General features: G+C 40.6%; 1 protein-coding gene across 24 annotated transcripts in view; it reads left to right on the plus strand.

Annotated features, from left to right (window-relative positions):
• Nucleotides 1-26,016, plus strand: part of DTNA (dystrobrevin alpha) — a 354,755-nt gene that overhangs the window by 221,680 nt on the left and 107,059 nt on the right. For all 24 annotated transcript variants that reach the window (XM_042909764.1, XM_042909771.1, XM_042909773.1 and 21 more), the window contains 2 exons: nucleotides 6,396-6,463; nucleotides 16,191-16,271. In XM_042909764.1, coding sequence (XP_042765698.1) covers nucleotides 6,397-6,463; nucleotides 16,191-16,271 — 148 coding nt within the window. In that variant the 5' untranslated portion in view covers nucleotide 6,396. The remainder of the gene's footprint in view (nucleotides 1-6,395; nucleotides 6,464-16,190; nucleotides 16,272-26,016) is intronic.

Raw genomic sequence — 26,016 nt, forward strand, 5'->3', positions numbered from 1 at the left:
TTCTATTTCTTAAAGTTTGCCTCGTTAGGTACCCATATCATTGTACGTAAATGTTCATGTATATTTACATTCCCCAAAGAATTAATTCTCTTCTCCCTGAGCTCAAAGTACAGTTTAAAGTGAGTCTTACAAACAGGAGAAACATATTACAAAGCAACGTAAGAACTCCAACCTAATGCTATGCAAATAGCATAACATTATTTTTATTTATTTATTTAACATTATTTAACATAACATTATTTTATTTATTTATTTATTTATTTATTTATTTTATTTTATTTTTTAAATGTATTTATTTATTTTGAGAGAGAGAGCGTGAGCAGGGGGGAGGAGCAGAGAGAGAGAGGGAAAATCCCAAGCAGGCTCCATATGGTCAGCGCATAAGCCGGATGTGGGGCTCGATTTCACAAAACCCTGAGATCTTGACCTGAGCTGAAACCAAGAGTGGGACACTCAACCGACTGAGCCACCCAGGCGCCCCTCAACTGGTATGCTATTTCTAGCTCAAACCTGGCTGTGTATCAGGAGCACCTATAGTGCTTTTAAAAACATAAACACTGGGCTCCAACCCCAGATTTTTGGTAGGTCTGGGTATTTGCATTTTTACAAGGTCCCCAGGCTAATGTGATGGGCAGCCACAGCTGAGAACTCCGAAAGCGGGTAATTTTGAAGAGAGATCGAATACCTGATAATGCATCCAGCTGGTGCTTATACTAAAATAGTGAGCTCATACCTATCACCCCGCAAACACAAAACCCAAGTTCCAAAAGATGACATTCAAAGTAAAAGAAATCTGAAACCCATTATAGCCATTTTTTTTAGTAACAGCATTTCCCTACTTTCAGGGGCTCATCTTGATAAAGGACTGGGAAGTAAAAGCAAGTGCAATTATACTTTGCCTCAGGAAGGAGCTCTGAATACTTTTTTTATTATATTGCCAAAGATTAGGACAAGAATGTAAATCGCGAAAGTCATATCAGAGGCCTCTTTCATTAACAGAAATGGAAACAGGCATTTATATGCCACCAATAAATCAATTAGAGGAGGAAAGGAGCTTGAAATGGCCTTCACTGCAGTTATTAACTTCAGGGATTGCAGTGGGTGGTGATTGCTGAACCCAGCGCCCTCCTGCCATCCACCTGGAGCAAAGCAGAGGAAAATAAAGCAGGGAAACAGTCTCGTCATACTAAACACAAGGTCTGCACGTCTTCAGTGTTTGCTCTAGTGGAGCAGAGACAAAGCAGAGCCAGACGTTTCTAAAGACATCATCGGCCTTTGTGGATTTAAAACGTGAGAGTGTGAACCTGTGGGTGACGTGGTGCATTTATATGTGTCTGGGTTTGCATCAATCTGGACGCTGGGATTCATTTCCATCTCCATGATTATTTCCGGTATGACGATGTTTTAGAATAGCAGGATTCCATTAGGGAGTAGCACACAAAGGCATGAATTTCTCCTGAAGTTCGAGAGAGCCGTGGACCTCTCCCCTCCATCTCGTTTTGGCCTCTTAATCCCCAAGTTCTATCAACTTATTTTCAGTTTACCAGTGTCAGGAAGTCTTAATTTGTATTGAACAGTGGCAGCTGGAGAAAGAGTACTGGTGATTAGAATTCATACTAGGTTAGGGATTTAAAACTTAAAAGCAAGAAAAAAATGGATTAGTTTTTTTCCCCTGCCAGAAAAAAAAATGTGTTTTGGGGAAACACTTTTTACCAGCCTGGGTCTTAAGTTCTTCAGCTGTAACTTGGGAATAATAATATATCCCCAAGCTCCGCACAAGGTTATAGGGAGAAACATTTTATAATCTTTAGAAAGTTATACAAATGTAAGACACCACCAGTTTAAGATTTTACATTTGAAACTTCTTCTGTCATGTGTAATAGTGTGTTTGGTATGGGTGATGTTGGATTAAAGAAGTGTCGTGAAGGAGGCGACCCAAGAATGTGATACTTCAATGTGAACTTACTCTCACGATGCCAAGATGTAATTCACATGTCTTCTAACACTGTGCCCTGCATTGTGATTTATGCTTTGCTTCTTGCTGGCTCCCACCTCTTCTACTGTTATTTCATCCCTCCCCCATAAAGAGGGGCAGAGAGCAGGAGCCCTCCCTGTCTGGTTTTGTAGCCCCCTTTTGATGGCAATGCTGGAAGAGGGTGAGTTGGCGAATTCCCTTTCTGTGAAGTCATTGCTGTTGCAGATTGTTTCCTCGAATGTGTGAAGTGGGGTGGGAGAGCAAAGGCTGAGCTCCTGTCCTCCACTGTTCTTCATGTGGACTGCAAATCACTAAACCCCATTGCATCTGCCCTGATGCTCAAATCAGTCCTTGGGCGTAAGACGTCACATCCTTGCTCCCGAATCACGCAAGTATCCGGTGAACTGGACTCTTCCCTTAATCATGCGCTCCCATTCCTTAGCCCCCCTACCTAACTGATCTTTCCTCCGCTCAGTACGCTGGAGTCATCTTGCCACAATCTAAATGTGTACACATCAGTTCCCTACTTAACCTTGGGTAGCATCCAGTCTTCTACAGGAAAGCCCTGCCCTGTCTAGACATGAAGAATAGACCTTCTAATCTGTTGCCCGTCCTGGCATCTCTACTCACACTTGCACTCACCAATACTGAATTATTCCCAGTTCTCATACACTGTACTCTTGTTAAAGCTCCGTGGTTTTTCTCCCCCTGATTGCCTCTAACTCTAATTACCCTTTCTCCACTTATTTCTATCTGGAAAATTCTTGATTTTCCTTTAAAACTCTGTTTCAGAGTCACCCTTGGATGCTTCCTTCAGATTTCCCAGAAATAAACTACTATATTTAGTAATACATATTTTCATTATTTTACATATTACACCAAATTACAATTATCATTTGGAATAATCTGTTTCTCCTTCTAAACTGTGAGCTTCTTAAAAGCGAGGATCATGTCTTATTCATCTTTGGATCTTGAGAAACGAGCAGAGTATCTGACAAATTATAGCTACCTTATAAATATTTCTTAAGTAAATGAAATGGATAGCTTCTCAGAAGTGAAAACAACACATACTCTGTATAATTCATGGGACTGAACCTTAGTAAAGGAAATGTCTTAATGGGGCTCATCACTTATTCATCACCTGTTAGTTCCTTTTGCTGTTTTGACATTTATGTAATCTGGTAAATTCTAAGGTTGCAAGCATCTTGTCTACATGAAGGAGTAACAGAAACTCACCAAATTAGGCGTGTTGGTGAGCCACACACCTTGTGACATTTGTATTGTCACAGATGGGTTCTTTTCCCCTTCATCTCCTCCATATGACTTTGGGCAGCTGTTGATACACTAAATTCATGAAAAGCCGAGCTTCCTGACAGTTGCCGAAGCAAGATAGCTTTCTGTAAAAACACCTCCTCTTGCCCCTACTGAAAGTTTTGCTTTTCTTTCTTTCTAAAGTCAAGCATTTTGTATCTCAAGGCCCACTGATCAGAGTTAAATTGGAAACTAAGGAGCACAGTGGTGGTCCTTGCCTATTTGATTCATAAGCTGAGTGTCCATAAGTCCCTCTGTGGCATCCCTGTAAGCTATAAACTAGCAGGCCTCCCCTTGTTCCCGTGATGACTGTGGTCAATGGGTAGGAAGCGTGTATTCTCAATGTGATCTAATGGTGCTGCTTCCCAGGAAACTTTAGGGGTCAGTTGAGAGACGTGTTACTTTCTTTTTACATTTTTAATTATATTCCACACTTTCCATTATTTCACACTACTGAGTTTCTGCTTCTTGTCCTCATAGGGTAAGCATTTTACTTCCAAGTGAGAATTAATTCCTATTATGTAACTAATGATGGTTCTTTTATGAGTTAATTAATCACAGAATGATGATGAACAGACCAAAAGGTGACACCAGTGTAGTCTACATCTATTTGCAACTTCTATTTCCTCAGATAAGATTTTGCTTTAAAATGTATGGCCCTAGGTCCTAATAGATGTAAATTAATTTCTCTCATTTCAAATAATTTCTGAAACCAGTGTAATCTGAACTGAACTCTTCTGTGAGTCGCTTTTGGGAAATATAGGTGAAGGTCTGTTACATGGAGAGCAAACTTAGCTCTTACTGTTTTTCCTCTGTTTTTGTTCCATTCTTTTTTTTTTTTTTTCAAAAATACTAACTGGACCTATCATTTACTGGTTGGATTTTGCTAAGCACTGTGAAGGATTTAGAATTTTTGAAGTTACTGCCTTCAAAGGCCTTAAAGAGAGACACAAAAAGCTAATTAGGAAAGAGATGTCGCAAACAGTACCAATGGCGGGATTCAGGAAGTAAGCACTGTGAGTTTGGTGCCTAGTCTTCCTTTCCCCCATATTTTCCATCAGAACTTTCCAGCCTGCCATTCTTTGTGATTTATTTTTAAAGGTTCTTTTCATCTCATTTCAACATACAGACAGATGCAGGAACGTATCGTTGGTTCTATCCCCTGTCGCTCTATTGCTCCGGTTCTGCTTCTAAGCTCTTGAAATAAAGATTGGAAACTGTATCCAGACTATTTTGTGAGTGTAAGATTATTATCTACCCACTTCCTCTGGAGTAAAGGAGATGGGGTTATATGAATCAGGAAGGGTGTGTCTTTCCCCAGATCTCTATATATCCACCATACTTGCATATTTAAAATCATAAAAAGAAAGTACCTGACTGTGTTCAGCAGTGAATTTTTACCAAATTGAAGACACTTCATTAATAACTCCACTCTTTTCCAATTATTATTTAGGCCAGACCCAGGTTACATCATCACCCATCATGAATGGGAGCACGCTCCTCCCTTAACTCTGTAAACCAAGGCTGTTCCATGTCCTTCTTTCCCTTCCTGGCAGTAGGCAAATAACCCTTCCATCATAGAAACAGCTGGTGAGGCTGTTTGACCAGTTTGACTGACATCACTTTGGTTGTCACCACTAATATTTTCTTTTACCCTCAGGTGAGTTATTTGTGCACAGCCCCATTATCTTTTGAGCCATCTTCTACAACCTAGTTCTGTTAAATTTACCCTCAGGTAGTCAGTGGCTCTCACACTCACCTATCTATCCACTTCTATGCCTATAATTACTTCTTTGTGGTTTCATTGCTTCTATGCTTTTGCATCCCCGCCCCCCACTAGAGTATAAACACTTGAGGGGCAGGAACTCTGTCTGACTTGATCACTGTATACCCAGAACTTAATGTGATTCCTGAAGTATAGAAGGCACTCAATAAAGATTTATCAAGTGAATTTTCAGCATTGAGAAAAAAGGGATAGCAAGCAGGCTGTGGAGGTTCAGAGGAAAGGCACCAAACCCAGCCAATCATAGAGAGTTAGGAAGAATTTCAGAGGAAGACCCACCTAAACTAAGAACTGATGGGTTATTGCAGATTAGCTAGGCACAGGGAGAGAGAAATCCAGACCAAAAAATAGCATAGACAGAGAAAGAGCAGGGTCCATTAAAGGGAGGCAAAAAGATCAGCTGTGCCTTCTGTTTACCATGCCTGAGAATCAAAACATGTTGGTATATGTGTATATGCATTGAGTGTATGAGAGAGGAAACTTTAGTTTTTAAGTTTCAGTATAATAAAAAATCAACTCCACCAACCTATAAAACCTTTACTATTTAGCCCAAAGTCCTCTAAAGTCTATTGGGCTAAACAACATTTCCATTAACTTTTCTCATTATCTTCTTTTTCCTCAAGTCAAATTTTAATTTTTAAATATTTTTTTATTGTGTGTCTTAACTGTTGGCATTTTCCTAGTACTTTTTAAATGGTTACTGCAGACAGTGCTATGGTTAAGTAGAGAGATGTGAACCTAACCACCTCGCATGAAATTTTTACGTACAGAAAAACTGTTGCAGGTTCCAAACACTCAAATGAGAGATCAATATTTGGAAAAGGACCTCCTTGTCAACTGAGATTTGAGGTGCATGGGGACAACCTCCTGCAGAATATGGCGGAAGGCAAACTGGTCTGGAGTCCAAATGTCTACTCCATTCACTTTGAGACTCTCAATCAAATCATTTGTCGAATGGAATCCATAATATCTGTTCTATATTCTTCGTAGGGATTCCCAAAACTGAAAGAGAAACTATATGTGAAATGAGTCACGTAACAGATGGCAGATGGTTGTATTCAGTTTTGCACAAGGTCATCTGCTATTGTGGTTATTTTTATGTTAGAAAGTAAAAAATTTTATACCCCTCCAACAATTACAACAACATTGTGTATGGAAAGATATGTGTGGCAATTTAAATTAGTGAAAGTAAAGCTATACTTTTTAAATACACAGTTTTAAATAGTTGGTGTGTGTGGCATAACTACAGCAAGTGTGTTTACATAGAAATGGTTGTTTGCCTCATTAGCAGGAGGGTAATAACATTATAACCATTTTGTCTCATAGAATGATTGAAGATAGTGGGAAAAGAGGAAATACCATGGCAGAAAGAAGACAGCTGTTTGCAGAGATGAGTAAGTATGGAATTTTTAAGGAACACCACGTAGTTTCCATTGAATCCTCACAGAAAGACTGGGAATAACCATTTAATCCTTATGGCATTTGTGCTTGTCCTTAAAACCCTAAATTCTTTGTATAAAATGTACAGTTAGGCATTTTTGCTTCCTGTCAGGTAAGAGTTAAACTAGTCAGTGAATCATCATAATGTATTACTGGAGTGTATGTTTTCTATGAAGGAAAAAGTTTCGTTGAGCCGAACGCGTGTATACCCACACACAGACACGTGATAACCACTATTTAGTGTTGGCATTAATACAGTCCACAAAATTTTAAAGTCTGTGTTCATGCCCCCTCATTATCACACCGTCTGGCATATTGTAGGCACGAGATATAATTCGTGAAACGAATTATTGAATGTCTTAACTGCAATATGATAGCACATGTCCATGTTGGAAAAAAGAGAACTTGACATGGTGGGGGCACCCACCTCAAATTAAATTTTATAAAGAAAAAAGTACAATTCCCTTATTGTCTTTTTATCTCTCCTTCCCTGCACAGGGAATAAGGATGAGCAGACATGAGTTGTAAGCCTTTCTCTCTGAGAAGGCTCTAGACAAAATTAGGTTTCCACTGAAGATTGGAACTGATTTGGCAAGAATGAGGGTCGGGAGCAGATAAAGGAAAGTCCCAGATAATAAGATTCATATTTTCCTTTATCATTTCCCAATAATCTGGAGGCACCGAGACCACATCAGAACTAACAAAAAGGAAAGAAAATTAAAATTGATGTGAGAAATCTCAATCATGCTCCTTGCTTTTTTCCACTTTCAGAGACACGTCTGAAGTGCCTGAGAGAATAGCAGCCATGACCTTCCAATTTCCTAGGCCAAGTTTGGTCCTGTATATTCACTTCTGGCATGGCCAGTCACCTGGAGTTGTGACCTTTGTTGATGCAAATCTAACAGAGGAAGGAACCTAATTATTGCTGCCCATCCACACAAAATGCAAAGCAACGCAGGTGTCCTTCCATACCATAGAGTCTTAGACTGAAAGTCAGGAGCCACATACGTTATGGGCCAGTGGTTTGTCAGAAAAAGAAAACTATATTAACATTTAACATAACGAACCGGTAAAGCCTTGGAGGAAAGCTTTGAATTTATCCTTGTTACATTAAAGATGTACCAGCCGACACACTGCAAGAATTCTAAAAATGTGCTTATTTGATGCTTCTGTAAATACTCATGTGAGTTTAAGTCCCCTGTCACAGTTCCTCCTGGGGCAATTCTACCTGGGGCAATTCCTGGCAAAAATACATATGTCACAAATGTCTTCCGTGTTAAAGTTGTCTGAATCAAAGGATGATGGACATAAGTTTTGCAGCCACAGAAACAGAAAAGCTCTAAGTTTTTCAAGTGAGACAGGAAAACTGTGCATTCGTTCCCAAATTGTAACTTTATCTTTTCATAGAAACTTCTCAAGGTTGTCATGCATCGTGTACTTTATTAAATCTTTTTTTTTATTTTTTAAGTTTATTTATTTATTTTGAGAGAGACAGTGTGAGTGGGGCATGGACAGAGAGAGAGAAAGGGAGAAAGAGAACGCCAAGCAGACTCCTCACTGTCAGCGCAGAGCTCAATGCATGACCTGAGCCAAAACCAAGAGTCAGGTGCTTCACTGACTGAGCCACCCAGGCACCCCTTAAATCATTTTATGAGTTCTCCTGATTAGTGATCAGAATTGTTAAGCAAGCCACACAAAGATGTATCTTTTTTCCTTGAGTATGCTAAATAATAGACTCAGATGTTGGCCAAAAACAGGTAAACATATCTGACCTTAACAAGGCATTCGTGAGCATTATATTTAGATCAACACTAAGTAGGACATGTCCACAGCAAGATTCTGCCAGATAAGACAACTGGCTGATTTCAAAGGGAAGAATTGATTTCGATAGGTAGATGGTCATACAAAAGAGAAAGGTGATCTCACTGAGAATGTGTGAAATAGTTGAAAAATAATATGGGTTACCCCAGCAACTCTCTCTGAGGGACTGCAAAAAACGACAAGGAAGCTATTAACAGGGAAGACTGACCTCAGGCCTTGGAAAGTAAGTTCCTCCAAGAATCTGTGAGGGAGCTAAAAAAGAAGGAGGAAATTGTAAATCTGGTCAGCTGAGTATTTTCTAGAAATAATTATTTTTTAAACAGCAAAAGAAAGTGCCAAAGCGATTTTTGTTTCGGAAATTACAAATGCCAAAGAAAAATTGCATGTGAAGGTGTTAAGGCAGGGAAGACTTAATTCAAGACTATTGCAATGCAGTCAAGACTATTACACAAGAGAAGGGAGATTGAACTCAACTCCCTGGAAGGCAGGAGGGTTTTTAAATGCCAGAGTGAGCTAGTAGCGAGATACTGCTAAAGTCCTAAAGATTATTCGTGGGGAAGGTGATCAGTTGTGTTTGCCAGTTGTCCCAATTAGGAAGTTAAGCTTCTACCCTCCACAGAGACTGGGAGATCTGCTCCAATGATTACATTTCAAAGGTTTGGTTCCCAGGTCCTTAAGAAAGATATTTCTGGGATGTAAAACTGTCGAGAGGCTAGGAGATTACTTCTCAAAGGGGCAGACAGAGAATTTACAATGAAAAGTTTTCTAAAGTAAATGCTCTGAGAAAAGGAGCTCAGGGGCTTAGAGTCAGGAAGAAGCCTGTCTGAAATTTAGTCAGGCTCAGGGAAATGTTAAGGCATCTTAGCCTTACAAAGGCCAAAGAACAAAGGACATAGCGAACAGAGAACAATAATTGATAAAACAACTGGTAAGAAATTTAGGCAAATTCAGGTGATTACAGCACATATGCATTAAACATCTACTCTGAGCTCATAACCACAGGCCTCAGAAGCAAAAAGAAATGGCAAAGAAATGAAATTAAGGATAGCGTGGACTCACATATAAGCAAAAAAAGACTAGCCTTGTATTAGAAAAAAAAAAAAAAAGCAAAACGAAACACTAACTCTGTGGCCACCAACTTCGATTAAAGAAATTCTAGACAGGTTGCCCTTAACCAAAAATTCCCTTCACTATAATGCCCTAATTATCAGTTTATTTGGTACCTTAGATTAAAACTAAAAAAGACTAGTTAAATGTAAATGTCATCCTCACCTTGGCTTTTCAGCCATCAAATAAGTTTATCAGCTCAAATAAGTTTATCAGATTGGCTTTTAGCAGAATAAATTGTTCTTGGAATTAAATCACCTTCTCTGTTTTTCTGCTCTCAGAGGACATCACTCGGCCTTGTATGACACTTACTTATGAACTTGTCAGTCATTGTTGTGAATGCTTCCTAAGGTAGCTTAAGGAAGGTAAACCATAGACCTCTACCTTCAAATCCATTCTCTTTAGATGCTGAATAAATGTTGGTTTAAAAGCCTACAGGGCACAGGATAGGTAGGTTTTAATCAGAGGAGAGTGATTGGAAGACATTCCTTCAGAATAAGGAAGGCTATCTAACAGGATAAGGAAGGGCCTGAGGAGAAATCACAATGATACCACTGGCCTCTGCACAGAGGAGGGATGGAAAATCAAAGGGAGGCAAGTGTAGGTACTTGGAAAACACCCGAATCCTTCAAAGGCAGATAGTTCTTCAGGAAGTGGACTACAAGTCAGCACGCGGCTAATGGGAATGGAACCTACAGCATGATTTTGCAATGCACACTGTGACTTTTAGGAAAATTGATTTCAAAAATTGAAAACAATGACACGAATGAGCCCACTGCTATGAGCCCACCACACACACACCCCACTATAGGCCATGGTGGGTACAGGGACTATTTCCACTTGCTTCTTCATTTCTCTTGCTCTTCAGCCTGTTTAAGATGTTAATACCATGGGTCACCATCCTGGAAATACTCTCTGATGTCACCACCCAAGTCTGGTCTCCTGCTGTTTTTGACCACTGCCGTTCTCTTTTTCTGTCTCTTAGCAAATCCCAGACACCCTGAAGCCAGATCATACCAAAGCTTTGTTCTTGAACAATTCCCTCCATATACAATTTTACTTTCTCTCAAAGCTTCACCTTTATTGTCATGGCTCCCAAGTTTCAAGGAGTCCTTCAAAACCACATCCATGTTCTCCTGAACCATCTTATCCAGAATAGTCAGCATATAAAGTCAGCGTCCCTCCAGCCTTGCTTCTTCACTGTCAAGGCTTCTACTAATGAAACAGCTTGAGGTGGGCTCACCATTTATTCCACTAACAGTGCCCATGGCTGTATGCAGAGTCTTCTCTTAGAAGAATATTCCCAGTCTTGGCCCAGTTAAGACAAATTGCTACATTTTATGTTTGTTGGTAATTCTGAGAATGTATTCCATAGTCAGGAGTTCCATATCTGTATCTCCAACTGCCACTGATATCTCCACTTGGACATCCACAAGCATCTCAATCCATGTAAGCCCAAAACTGAACTCTTCATTCACGCACCTGCAAACCTATGCCTCCTGTTTGTACCTTGGCTCAGAGAGGGCCTCCCCACCCCCACTAAGTGTCCTAAGAGAGAAATTTGACCATTATCCTTGACCCCCTAACTCCTTTACCTCTCTCTCACTCTCTCTACTTCACATACACACACACACACACACACACACACACACACACACACACACACGATCAGCAAGCATGGAAGAGCTCAGACATGGAATCTTCATAGGCTTCATCTTTATTCTGTAAATATTTGTTGAGCAAATTTGAAAAATGAATGAGATATTTAATTATCGTAATGACTTTATAAAAGGCTTTATAATGAGCTATCAAAACATGAAAGGCAAAATATACTTTAATTGTGTGAAACTCTTTAGAATGTAATAAAACTAGGGGCACCTGGGTGGCTCAGTCGATTAAGTGTCAGACTTCAGCTCAGGTCATGATCTCATGGTTCATGGGTTCAAGCCCCACGTCGGGCTCTTGCCGACAGCTCAGAGCCTAGAGTCTGCTTCAGATTCTGTCTCCCTCACTCTCTGCCCTTCCCCCATTCACACTGTGTCTGTCTCTCAAAAAAAAATTACAAAAATTTTAAAAATTATTAGAATGTAATAAAACTAAAGCCAAGAAGTAGGTAAGACAGGTTGGTTGGTTGGTTGGTTGGATACATAGATAGATGGACGAATGGAGGGAAAGAATGTAAGAGGTAGGAGGAAGGAAGAGAGGGAAAGAAGGAGGAAAGGAAGGACAAGGAGGAAGAGCAGAGAAAAATCTTGAAAGGAAGAACAAAATAAAGGAAAAACAGGATTTGTAGGAGATAACAGTGTGATCAATCAGAATTTCTTAACTGCATCTTTGTTTTTGTCTTTATCACTTTCTTCCAAGTATGACGTGGATATGAGAGATTGGAAGACAAGATACAAGAGCATCAAATTGCCTTAAGTGGGTTAGCTTTAAATGTTCATTATGAAAAGTTTCAAATATATAAAGAAGTGGAGACAGTAATATTCATCTCTGCCCTTAATTATTTAGCCCCAGTCCCTTCTGTATAATTATGAAGCAAATCTAAGGTATTATTTAAATGAGTTGAATCTGCATGTTTTAAAGAATTATATCCCAGTGATACAATAATACAGGGAAAAATAATCATCCATTTTTTTCAGAAATAATGAGACCATTGCAAAAAAATTAAAAATAGGGAAATGCTATACTCATTTTTTATTAAGAAGGAAGAATATGGATTCCTGAGAGTCTAGGGTATGAACTTGTAGGTTTTATGATAAGATGGATTCATTTTCAGGTCATGGAAAAAATATAGTGCTAATCCTAGACATTTCAACATGCTAAGAACAAGGATTGCTCTATTGACTTCTTTATGCATTTATTCAAATTCTATCTTTTTTATAAAGGAATTAAGTCAGCTAATTTCCCTTTTTAATAAGGCTCCTAGACTGCTAGCTCAGGAAAACACTATAGCATAAAAATGAACCTTAATTCAACAAGATACTGACAAAGTCTCTTATGTTGTGCATGTGTTGGAGATGTGAGTCAGTTTGCCATACAATTAGGTTGATTTATAGGTGGTGTTGTGACCATATCTGCAGGAATAAGCAATGGGTCAATCAACTTGGAAGGCAGCCTCTAGTAGCATACTAGAAGAGTCTATGTGTGGCCCTGTTCAGGTGCTTGGTTTTAACCAATAACTTGGACACAGAAGACCTGCAACAACTCCCAAGGCAAACTACAAACTTACAGACTTTCAAGAAGAGACTACCCATGTAAAACTGAATTAAGTTTCTGGTTTATTGGGGGTGGGACAAATAAATATTTTAAACAAGGGGGATAAGCAGAATAAGAGCCTGTGCAGCATGTCTCAGCTCAGCGTTTTTGGGTCCCAGAATCCAGATGGATCCTGTGGTTGCCACTTACATGGTCTGTGCAAGGTGCATCCCCTTTGAACTTCAGCCAGGAGGAACTTATACAAATAGGAAACATCAAGAGACCCTCAGACCCCTTCCTGATTCTTGAACAAAAAGAGGGTCAGTTAAGTCCACATCATGATAGGGCAGGGGAGAACAGTCAGTGCACTCCCATCCCTAAGCATCATCAATACTACATGTAGGAGAGGTGCACCTTTGCCAAATTGCCCCTAGAGCCTCTATGAGAGGGAGATGCAGAGGAGCTAGTATTTCTGTCCTCAGAGGATAAAGTTTTGCTGGAACTAAGACATTTAATTGTCTGCTGCATCACAGCTCTTTTATACCTGCGGATTATCATTATTCTTAAAGAACTCACGCAACTAATCTATGTCCCTAATGTCTTCTTTTAAAGGATTATTTTCAGATATTGAGACTCTCTTGACTGTTGAGCCAAGCTCAGCATCAGTAAAAGTACATCCTCATCAGGGGAAAAGGCAGATTTAGTGTTCAGGTATTTCTGATAGTCTGTCTGTCTCTGGTTATCCAGAACCCTAGAGAATTAAGTTTCTAAATGAGCCTCTCAGATTTACAGAGGACACAAAACTGGGAAGGCCCTTGGAAATGCCAGTGGCAAAATCAAAATTTTTAAAACTATCAGAACAATTACAAGCATGAGATAAAAATTAAAAGAAACTAACCAGATAAACATGAAGTCCTATCTTCAGCCTCCAAATAAGCATTTAAGTAGAAAATAGAAAAGATGTGATCATATATAAATACATATGATGTGTTTCAGCTTTTTAATGAAAAGAACTAGAGGAACGAGCCATTTATTTTTTAAAATTGCATTCGTGGGGTGCCTGGGTGGCTCAGTCAGTTGAGCGTCCCAGCTCTTGATTTTGGCTCAGGTCATGAACCCGAGGTCTTGGGATCGAGCCCAACATCAGGCTCCGTGTTGAGCATGGAGCCTGCTTAAAATTCTCTCTCTCTCTGTCTGTCTGTCTCTCCCTCCTTCTGCCCCCTCTCCCATTTTCTCTCTCTCTCTCTCTGTAAAATAAAAAAAAAATTAATTGCATTCATAATTGTCCCTATCAAAACTGGTCATGATTGCTTTCTATATATTCTATACAGAGGAGGCAAATTTGGGTTAATTTTGTATATCTCACTTCAATGAGATATGAGCCATCCATAGAGCAGAAGGACCAGAATGGATGAAGGTCTCAAAACTGTCTGATGATGATAGAGAATAATGATAGCAACATCCACGTATTGAAGCCCTATTGTAGGCCTCACTCTGTGGTAGGCATTGTGCTTGCAATGGTTATGGAGTTGAACCACTCCAATGTCAAAAGGTCAAGAGGTTATGTCCCCCCCCCCCCACTCCTCAACGGCAGGGGCTTTTCTACATAGCCTTCAGATGGTAAGGAAGATGCTAATCAAGGTGCTTCCCAATGTGTGAGAAATAAATTATCAAGTGGCTAGAAGCAAAGCTTCTGTGTCTCCAGAAGGGAAATCACATCAAGTGGATTGAACTTATGAGGAGGCAAATTAAAGCTCAAATATAAAAAAGAAATTTCTATCACTTATTGTTGCTAAGGAAATGTACAGGAAACCTTTTTAGGAGTCCCACCTGCTAGTAGGTGCTCACTATATACAAGCTTCAGAGGTTACCAGCTGGTAAAGCTGATGCTGTTATCTCCATATACATGAAGAAATCAGAGACCAAGTAAAAACTTGTCAAAGTTCACATAACTGGGAAATGACAGATTAAGGTTTACTGACTCTAAAGCTCATTTATTTTCACAAGTGATAATCATTCCTGTCATTGGAAATAATCTTCTATGGCCATTGTCTACCTGTCCCTAAACGGAGAACATTCTCCGTTTAGGAGAACTCCTGCACTGGGTGAGGGTTAAGCCCTCTCTCTTTGGTTCTTCAGGAACTCAGTATCAATGAGCCTGTTTGTCAAGTAATAAACTCTCATAAGAATGAATGTTTAATGATCTGCCTCATAAAACTATAAAGCAATAGGAGTATTGGTATCATTTGTGAATGAATCTAAAGAGATCAGTTTGAATCAAGGGAATGTTGATGCTCTCAGTGCAGGACACATGCTAATTCATCCCGAGTTTGATTAGAAAAGCACTTAATTGGCCTCCCAATATAATTACTTCTAGGCCAGCTCATTTACTTGCTGCCCTATTATATTTTGAAGCATTCATGTAGCACTTTTACTGGTGAAGTTCAATATATGTCAAAAATAGCTCTCTGCCTTTATATCTGTTATGAACCATAAACAGGGCTTAACGAATGCCAAATATTGAGAAGCAGAAAAGAACAGACATTTGTTGAAAGTCTGCTTTGTCTTAGACACAGTCTAGAGATGAGCCCATTCAGAGAAGGGTGGGAGGATCACCAGGATCTCTGGTGTGAATGGGACAAAGAGCCCATCTGCAGGGCATTGTGTGGAGACTCGCCCAAGCCGGGCAGAGGTCCTGGGTAGAGGGTGGTGGCAAATACCGTTGGGTAGGTGGCATGGGAAGAGCTTGGATTCTGAGCAGAACATTCAGACCTGGTGCTGTGAGCATCAGAAACCATGCTGGATTCTTGAGAGGAAGAGTAGAATGAGGAAAGTAGTTGAAGAATATGGGGAACACGTACTTCCATGTTAGAGAGGAAATGGAAGCTCCGGTATAAAAAAGAGTAGTGGTTGTTTTTAGAAAGTCTCCTGTGAGGTTGACAGGCAGGTTTGCAGGATAGACCCTAGTAATACTAATGAATACTTACACAGCTCGAACTACGTGCCAGGCAGTGCCCTCTGTGCTTAATTATAGTCACTCATGTATCCTCATAATTCTGTAAAATAATTAGTAGTAGTATCATCACCCCCATCTTCCAGATGAGAAAACTGAGGTTTCTAAAAGCAGTTAGTCACACAGCAAAGAGGCCCAGCTTTCAGCAAGTACTCACCTCACAGCCGTATTCTGATGACCAATCACCGCACATCTAAAATGGTTATTGGATGATAGTGCTGTCATCTTGCTGGTTAAGTCACAGCTTGACTAGATTGTTCTCAGAAGCGGCAGACACCGCAGGGCTGAGGCTGTGTTCCTTGGCCCACAAACATGGTTGACAACCTCATCTCCCGTGTTGGATACTTGTGTTCTTTTCCCCTAGTATTTGAGGGGTGTGAGGCCAGACCTTTTCAAGTCTTAAAGTCGTGTTTGTGTTCTAATAAAAGTGAAAATCAAATGAAGTGAATGGGTTATATCTGCAGTTGCTTTCTTTGTAAATATTATAAATCCCTTTCCACACACATGGCATACCATATGTGTACGTTTCTCCCCCCCACCAGGGGCTCAAGATCTGGACCGTATCCGACTCTCCACCTACAGAACAGCATGCAAGCTTAGGTTTGTGCAGAAGAAATGCAACTGTAAGTATGCCAGTTGTTTGGACTAATTACCCTCATGAATCCTACCGTTTACATTTGTTATAGTTTATTAAGACTGGTTTTCTCCTAAGTGTTGATAAAAAAAATATGTTTACACAACAATAAAAAGAGTACTGTGATACGCAGAAGGTAGAGAGACTATTCGTAAGTAATTCTGAAGGCTGAATTGCTCTTAACTGCTGAAGTATTGAAATGGATAAGCCTCTAGAGGGTCCAACTTCCTGTCCTTGGAATGGTTTAAATCTGGGTGGATATTTTTCTTCTCTTCCGTAGCCTTGGTAGTGTCGATGCTGTGCCATCAAAATGGCTTCCAAGAACTTTATAAAATATCGAATATGAAGTCCTCTTTGTATTTGTGTGTCCTTTGCAAGTATAGGAGAATGTTTACAAGCTCCTGGAACACGTAGAATTTTCTTTGTGAAGCTACAAAATTAGCACTTTGTTTCAGAGTATTGACTACATTTGCCTACATCAGACAACAGGAAGAGAAGAGGCAGTAATATTTTAAGAAACAAAGGGACTTGCTTCATCTTTTTCCCAAATTTTAAAATGTCAGCGGCCAGCTAGATCACTAATCACAGCGAGCCCTTTACATCTTCTGCTGCACCGTCGCTTCCATCATATCACACCCCATCCATTTTCTGTTGGAGAGAAAAAGGGCCTCATATTTCCTGTACATGGACTTACTCTTTTCTTTTTGTAAACTGTCTGCTATAAAAATTAATAACTGTTCTTATTTTCTAATTTAGTATTGAATGGATTAGAAATATGAAAACCATAATGTTCCCCTGAGTACATACACAGTTTTGAATAAGTGGCCTAGGGATTACGAACATTGAACGTAGAAACCAGCCGTTTCCACACCTCTACCCTCCCCGAGTCTCCAGCAGGTGTTTCTTGGGGGCCCTGGGCAGGCCAGCCCCAGCCCCAGGCTTCCTGGCTTACAGCAAATCGTTACTAATGGCGTGGGCAATGTGTATTTGGTCTTCAAGTTGCTTGTCTACAGCTTATTCCTCAGCCTCAGTGGCTGGACACGGGGCTGAAGTTTGGGGCAGGATGACAAAGGAGTAAAAACAGATCAGCAAAATATCGAAGACGTGTTTGACTCCTTTCAGGAAGCTAAACCAATAAAAAAAAAAGTGGGGAGGCAATGAGAAGAACACTGCACACTACAGATGGAGGAAGGAATTTGTGGATGCCCTTGCCCCCTGGGCACTGATGAGTCTATAAAAGGTCTTTTGAGGACAAGGAAGAGGCTCACATTAAAGAAAAGCTTTTCTCCCCCCACCTCCCCAACCCCACCACCCATATTAAAACACAAGGAAAAATCTCCATGTTTTCGGCAATGAAAAAGTGATAGAATCCTCCCACGTGATTTCCTCATTACCACTCAATGGTCCTTAAAATAGAAGGGTGAGGAGAAGGAGCAGGGACAAGAATTCTGTCCTCAGAGCTTTGCCAAGCAGAGTTTCCTCAGGTCTTTCAGCAGAGACGGGAAATTGCAAAAAGGTATTACAAAATCATAGGGGTGAACTAAAAAGTAAATAATAAAGAGAAGGAAGGAAAGAAGGGAGGAAGGAAGGAAGGAAGGTGGGGGAGGGAAGGAGGGAGGGAGAGGGGGATGGGAGGGAGGGAGAGAGAGAAGAAAAAAAGAATCAGTGATTTGACAACCACCCCTGCAGCCAACATCACAAAGGCCCTAACTGGCTCCTGCCACCCCGGGGTGACATTGCTTTCCTGCTGCTCTCAGGTCATGGCCCTTTCTCATTCCTGGGGCATCTCCTTTTCCTCTTCCTATTCTTTTCTGGTCTTCATCCTTATCCTGCATCCAGCATCATGTCATTGTCACATTGATCTCGGGGAAAACAGTGCTAGTCCATCCCTGGGTGGAAATAGAACTTTCATACCTGCCCAGTTGACTCTCAGTGCACCCATTCATTTACCTTTTAATTTAGAAAGCTTATAACGAGCTCCTCCTGTGTGTTCAGCACCATGCTTAGGTGCCCGGGATGAAGCAATGTGAGTAAGACACGCTCTCTGCCTTAAAGTTGCCCCAAGTCTAACTGGGTGGATGGAATTTTAAACAGACTCCTAACGCAGTGTGGAAGTGTAATGGTAGGGATATGTGTGCAGTGTTGTGGGAGCACCAGGGAAGCAGTGCCCTACCTGGGTGTGAGGGCCAGTAAGAGGAGTTCCCTGCAGAGGGAGACATCTAGCCTGATTCTTAAAGAGTTAGTGGACATTACACTGGGAAGTGTTATGCCTGACAAACTTCATCTATTTTAAGATGAGGAAAAAATTACGTTCTATACAAACTATACAAAACTAAGGCTTAAGGGAGAGAAATGAGCAGGTTTTGGATGCTAAATGAAGCTGCTTTATAAAATCATTTCCACCTTGAGCAGAAGCGTTACATGCACATACAATATGTGTTTGCTGAGTTTTCCTTCCTGACAATAAATATAACAGTCGTGATCTTGAGGGGCTTGCAAAATGCTAACGCAGCTGAGTCTGTTTTATCTTAAAGGTAGAGCCTTCTTTTTAAGATAACCAGGACCTGATGTTTATGTGACATAATATCAGTCAACGTTGAACCTACCCCCCTTAGAGGAAGGTCATTTTTGTCTGCAATAAAACATAATCCACCATAAATAATTGTAGTTTGTAATGGAGTTTTACTCTACAATGAAAGCAATAAGAACAAAAAGTCCAGGTAGTGTGTTTGTAAGTACATTGCTTTATTGGAAATTCTTACATAGCATTTACTTCGTAGAAATCAATGGACTTTAATGGAGAACAGGTTATTTTTCAGTCCAGACCTTATTTACAGGTAAAATTGATTTTGTATATTAACAAAACTAAACTTACAAGCTACATAATAGAGGTGAAAAACATAAAAACTGACACTTGTAAAGTCATCGCCTACAAAAAAATATTGTCTGGATATAGACTTTTAAGAGATTTGTTTTCTATCTGATTTCAGCTATCAGAAGGGTTAGTTAATTCCCTGTATTTCTGTCCCCACAGCCCTTGCCTACTCTCTTTATGGTTTCCCATATAGAGCACTGATTCCTATCACCACCATTCATGTTCATTCCCTTTAATACAATTCCTGATGGATGCTGAGAATAACTGGTTCCCAGGATTCTAAAAAGCCTCCATTATAAAAGGCTAGAAAACTGTAGCCTGTGCACTAAATGCAGCCCTAACTTTTGTATAGACTGTGAAATAGGAGTTTTTACAGATGAATATTTTTAATAATTTTAGAATAGGGAATGCTACTTATAATCCCTGTTAAGCAAAATGTTATCCCTCCCCACAAAAATTCCAGTCTTCTCATTGGCAGACAAGCATTAAAAAAAAAAAATCACACTCCATTATTATATTTTTAATTTCATCATTGTATAAATTTTTCTCTTATTATATATATGCCATCGTAAAATCTACATAATATTACTATGTAATACAGTAGTGCCCCATTGTCCACACACACACAAAAGATATTTACCAACCTCTGTTATAAAAGAAAAATTGTGGGGCACCTGGGTGACTCAGTCGGTTGAGCAGCCGACTTTGGCTCAGATCATAATCTCACAGTTGATGAGTTCAAGCCCCACATCGGGCTCTGTGCTGACAGCTCAGAGCCTGGAGCCTGCTTCAGAGTCTGTGTCTCCCTCTCTCTCTGCCCCTCTACTGCTCGTGCTGTGTGTGTGTGTGTGTGCGTGGCTGTGTGTGTGTGTGTCTCAAAAAAAAACCATCAAAAAGAAAACAAAAATTGTGAGAAGCCATCTTTTCTGTTTTCTTTTTCTCCTTTTTCAAGTTTATTTATTTTTGAGAGAGACAGAGACAGCGTGAGCAGGGGAGGGGCAGAGAGAAAGGGAGAGAGAGAGAATCCTAAGCAGGCTCCACGCTAGCACAGAGCCCAATGCAGGGCTCAAACTCACAAACCATGAGATCATGACCTGAGCCAAAACCAAGAGCTGGACACTTAACTGACTGAGCCACCCAGGTGCCCTATCTTTTCTTTTTTCAAGCAGAAGATTCTTTATTCCTTCCACTTTCCTCCATGGGATCTATTTTTAAGTCAGCTTCTTTCCCTTACCCTTCATCTTTGCACACTGTCATACCCTCCCTCCCCGTGCCATGACTAGCACATTCCCTAATGGAACAAAGGAATTTGTACCCCTAAAAATTAGGTGGCAGCACGTTGGCAATCTTATTTTCTAGGAGGAATAGGACTGAATGGAGAATATGCATACTATTCCTAATACTGCTTTCTAATCAACAGCCTTCTCTTTAACTTCTGGGTTTCCTAAGAACTTTCCACAAAAATATATACCCTATATGCCATGTAGGCATAAGGATGTGTGAAATGGCAACATTCTCAGCCTTTGTTTTAAACAAATAACTATTTTCTGCCAGAACATTATTTCCTCGGTCAGCGCTGACATGGTTAATGATCCAGATACCCTGTAATGTCAGCAGATCATTTTTCAGAAATTACTTTGGAGTCAATGGAACGCAGCCTTAAGTTCATGAACAATAAAAGAGAATGAGAGAAATAAATCAGAAATCTCAAATCCCTCCTGTTTAATAGTAGAAACAAAAGTACGGAGGCACTTTCCTTTAGTTCTTCTGGTCACAGTCTGAATTTTCCTTTTGTCACTCATATCAGCTAAAATTTAATTAAAGTTTCGCTTAAAAGGGAAAGAGGAAAGGTATATATTAGTATCTGAGCTTTCAGAGCTTCTCAAATGTCTTCCCTCTAATAAAAGAAACATTTTTATAAGTATTCTTCATCTGGTTATAATTTAAAGTTAGAACACATGCTTTGCCTTTAATAGCTCTAAATTTCTTTCAGGGTTTCTAGAACAACAACAACAAAAAAAAAAATGCAGACACCGGTTTGCATTTGTGAAATTAACCCATGTGAGTGCTATATATGTGGTGTGTCCTGAATAAATATTCTTCTATGAGTGAATGAGTATGCTTCACTAGATTCACTTTTCACCAGCCAACTGACTAGTCTTATGCTTCAGGAGTAGGCTTTACATATGTTTTTAGAAATAAATACTAATACCCCATTTGTTTTTCTTTGATTGGGTGTGCTAGCATATTCTTCCTCCCTGCCATATTCTTAAGTATGTGGGATTTTGGTGGCCTGTACCAGTTTTCTATCATTACATAACAAATTACCCCATACTTAGCAACTTAATACAACACACATTTATTATCTTACTCTTTCCACTTTCCGTAGGTCAGAAATCAAACACAGCCTAGGGTCTCACAGGGTCTGTGGCTCTCTTCTGAGTGAACTGGCTATTGGCAGAATTCATTTCCTTATGGTTGAAGGATTGAGGTCTCCACTCCTGTGGACAGTCAGCTGGGGACCATTCCCAGCAGGCTACAAGCCGCCTGCCTTCCCTGCCACGTGGCTCCATAGATGTTTGCTTCTACTTCAATGCTAGGTAGAGTGGGTCTCTCTGACTTCCTCCTCTGGGATCAGCCAGAGAAAACGCTCCTCTTTTACAAGACTTATGGGTGCGCCTGAGTGGCTCAGTCCATTAAGCGTCCGACTCTTGATTTCAGTTCAGGTGTTGATCTCCTGGTTCATGAGTTTGAGCCCCGCTTCGGGCTCTGCACTGACAACACAGAGCCTCTTTCAGATACTGTGTCTCTCTCTCTCTCTATGCCCAGATCACACGATCTCATCTCTTTCTCTCTCTCTCTCTCTCTCTCTCTCAAAAATAAACATTAAAAATAATAATAAAAAAATAAAAGACTCAAGTGATTAGGTCAGGCTCACCCAGAAGATCTCCCTATCTTAAGGTCAACTGATTTGAGACCTTAATTACATCTGCAAAATCCCTTCACAGCAGTACCTGAATTAGCATTTGCTTAAACAATGGAGAAGGTATATCAACACTGAGGACCAGGAATCTTGTCCAGGGAGGTATGAAGAGGAAGGGGGCATCTTAGGGTTCTGCCTACCACACTGCCCAAGATCATGGACTTTTCTGCTTTCCAGGTAATGACATAGACAGCCTTGGGTGAAAAACCAAAGTTCAAAGTAAAATCTCAAGCAATAGGAACAGATCCCAAAAGAGGTATGTCTGAAGGCGAGAGATAGGACTCTTTCCTGTCAAAGAGTCACAAGGAAGAGCAGGAATGTTCAATTAGGGAAACAAGTGGCAGATGGCAAAACCTTGGAGCATAATGATCTGTGTTCCAAGTGATTTTGATACATATTTTCATTCTTGATGAAATTCTTTCTAGACACTTGTTTAGAATAAAGAGAAGGACACTGCGCTGGAATACTACATTCCTAAAAGTTCCCTGGGGCGAAGCTGGTGGGGACAGCAGAACATAAGACCATTCAAGATGCCTGTGTGATATGGCAGTGGAGAACCAGCCCCTCTCCAGGCACCCTGCACGGAGGAACCTGCCCCTTTCCAGGCACCCTGGATGAAGACCCAGCTTCTTTCCCGGCACCCTGGACCTATGGCAAAGTCATTTCCTCTTAACTAGAGCACACTTCTGGTAGACACAAAGCTATGCCTTTAAGGTTCTGGTGCATGTGATATGGGTCTAATTAAAGCAGCTTCTTCCCTTTCTGCTGCTTCTGCATTATACCAGGAAATCAGGACAACCGAACACTTTTGCACTAGCAGTTTAGGAAAGAACCTTATCTTTAAATGCCCCAGCCCATTGGGAAAGAGTGATGCGCGCACAGGAATGCCTTTCAAGCTTCCCAGGCCCATCCAGCAAGTAATGGCCTTCCCTTATGGTCTGCCAAGCTGTGTTCATGGGCACCTACTGGATCAGCCCAGAGCCAGTGAGCAATGAAGGGCCCCCCAGAGGGTGCTGTCCCACAGCCTGGCTCCCAGGACCTTGGGGGCTCTGGTAAACACTAAGATGAAACCAAAGACAGTCAGGAGGACAAGGATAGAATAGTGGCCACTCCCACATAACCACACCTGTGATCCATGACAACTAAACCAAGGAGGTTGTGTTCACATTTTGTTGGTGTTACCAGCAGTCACTCATTTATTTACTCACCCAACAAATGTGGACTGAGGTGTACTGCATGCCAAGCATTATTCTAGACCATGGGGGGGGAAGTATGATAATATTCCTTAGTGTATAAATTAGTATTAGAAGAGTATTAGAAGAACCTCAAGTTTAGAATCTAATGATATGGTCTATTTTTTAGAAATCTTTAGATTTTGTGAGTATCAAATAGTAGATATGCTGTAAAACTTCGCTATGTAAGCTTATATCTAGCCTGTCAGCCCCCTGAGCAAACTGTCATTTTCTGAGGGAAAAAAAAATTACTTATAAGTGTGGTGGTTAAAGAAATCAAGTATATCTGTAGCTCTTGAAATAAATTGTCTAGCTATTTTTGATCATTCATGGTGTTGGGCTACGAATTCCACTTGACCTCCTTTTTAATCAGGAACGGTAAGATTCTGTTCATTCCGGATGAGGAGAGCATAGCATAAGAGATGTTAGGTGGATTCCCCTGAATAAACACCAGGTAAAATCATCTGAGAACTCAGCTTCTAACTTCCAAGTATTAGCCAAATGCCATGGTAAACAGAGAGCCTGTCCTGCAATGTTGGTCAAGCATATGGACCACTGAACCTGCTACAAAGCTAATAATGCATCAGCCCTGAGCAGCTTAGTTTCTCAAGAATAATAAACCTCACTGTAAGATCAAGTATAATGCATTTTAATTCCCAAATCCAACACTGCTGAATAAGAAAGTGATGTCATATTGTGGGAAAGGGTAAGTGGACAAAAAGTTATGTTGACCACACAGAATCAGAATCTGTTTTTGAACATGGTCAGAATCACCATTTTCTTCTCATTTATTTTCTGAAAGGGTTCAACCAGTTATAGGGACTTGGCTAGAATCAGCGCATTAGCCCGTGTTTTCCGGAAAGCAGACTCCACAACAAGGCTTCTGTGGAAGCCTGCTCATTTGCCATTCCAGAGCAGAAGTGGAACGAGGGAAGAAAGCCAACAGACAATGCAGGAATTTCTAAGGAACCTTTTGAAAGGCCGCAGAACTCTCCAGCCAGGGGACACAAGGAGGAAGTACTAATCTAGCTGCTCTGTCCTGCATTGGTCAAGGGGGGCCTACAAGTGTTAATGCCCCCGTGCTTCTGGGTTACACTTGTGTGAGTGCTAGGCAGGTTCCAGGTGTTCCATTGAAGGTATGGAGCAAGGGCCTGAGGCCAGGTGCTGTCTGGTTGCAGCTGCCCTGAGCTGATCAAAGTCTGTGCCATGATGGTTCCTTCTGCAGGGGCTGGAGAAGAGGTGAGCCAAGGTTTTGAAAAGATACAAGAGAGGGGTCTGAAACATTGCCTCCTGTGTATCTTGGTTTTCTGTGTTGGACATTTCCTCATTAGTGTTTTCTGCCTTTTAAAGATTTTTTTTCAAAAGATACATTTCTCAGGGCACTTGGGTGGCTCAGTCGGTTAAGCGTCCGCCTTCGGCTCAAGTCATGATCTCGCAGTCCATCATTTCGAGCCCCACGTCAGTCTCTGTGCTGACAGTTCAGAGCCTAGAGCCTGCTTCAGATCCTGTCTCCCTCTCTCTCTGCCCCTCCCAATCTCTTTCTCTCTCTCTCTCTCTCAAAAGTAAATAAACATTAGGGGTGCCTGCGTGGCTCAGTCGGTTAAGCATCTGACCTTGGCTCAGATTGTGATCTCGTGGTTCATGAGTTCAAGCCCCGCATTGGGCTTTGTGCTCACAGCTTGGAGCCTGGAGCCTGCTTTGGATTCTGTCTCTCTCTCTCTCTCTCTCTCTCTCTCTCTGCTCCTCCCCTGCTTGCACTCTGTCTCTGTCTCTCTCTCAAAAACAAATAAACATTAAAAAAAAAAAACCTTTAAAAATAAATAAATAAATAAACATTAAAATATTTTTAAAAAATAAAATTAAATAAAAAATTTAAAAGGATACATTTCTCATGTTAATTTCATTCAAGATACCTGCAGACAATCTGTACTGCTGATTAGCCATCTAGAGATCTCTTCACCCCAAATGCTAACGTATCTCCCAAACAATTTTCCAAGCACTAGGAAACTGAATCATAACTATTTTCTGAATGGGTGAATCGAATGCATTTTCAATTTCTGTCCCATTTTTTACTCCTATTGCACAAAGACAATTAATTATATACTTAAATGGTACAGAGTGAGTGCAGAAAAAAGTGACACTTCCCTGCCGATTGCCCCTTACCTGCTCTTCTGTGTCCCTGTGCACTTTGTTAGTGTTCATCATGGCCGCATTGGCACATGATGCAGGGTCACTGAGAGCAACTGAGAGCTATAAAGAAGAAGACTGTTCCTCATGGTTGCCAGCCTTGTGGATGCTCTTTCTCTTGAAACGTGGCCTCTGGCATCTGAGATTCTGGCCATCTGTTCAAGTCATAGTGTGTAAGGAATAATGAAAGTCCTGTGCGAAGTCATGCTCAATGGGTCTCATTGAGCTTTCCTGACACGCTGCGGTAAAGGGAAAGCTTCTAGAGGTTATATGTAGGGTCTGGCAAACGGAGTAGACACTCTACCCCATTCCATTCACTAAGCATTAGTGAGCACCCAGTTTGAACAAGGCATTATGCAAGTAGCTCTGAGGAATACAAAGATGAACAAGACAGAGTACATGTCTTCAAGTTAGTATAATTTAGTGCTGTGGTTCTTAAACTTTTCTCCTCATGTAT

This window comes from Panthera leo, chromosome D3, assembly GCF_018350215.1.
Source record: "Panthera leo isolate Ple1 chromosome D3, P.leo_Ple1_pat1.1, whole genome shotgun sequence".
NCBI classification, from domain to species: domain Eukaryota; kingdom Metazoa; phylum Chordata; class Mammalia; order Carnivora; family Felidae; genus Panthera; species Panthera leo.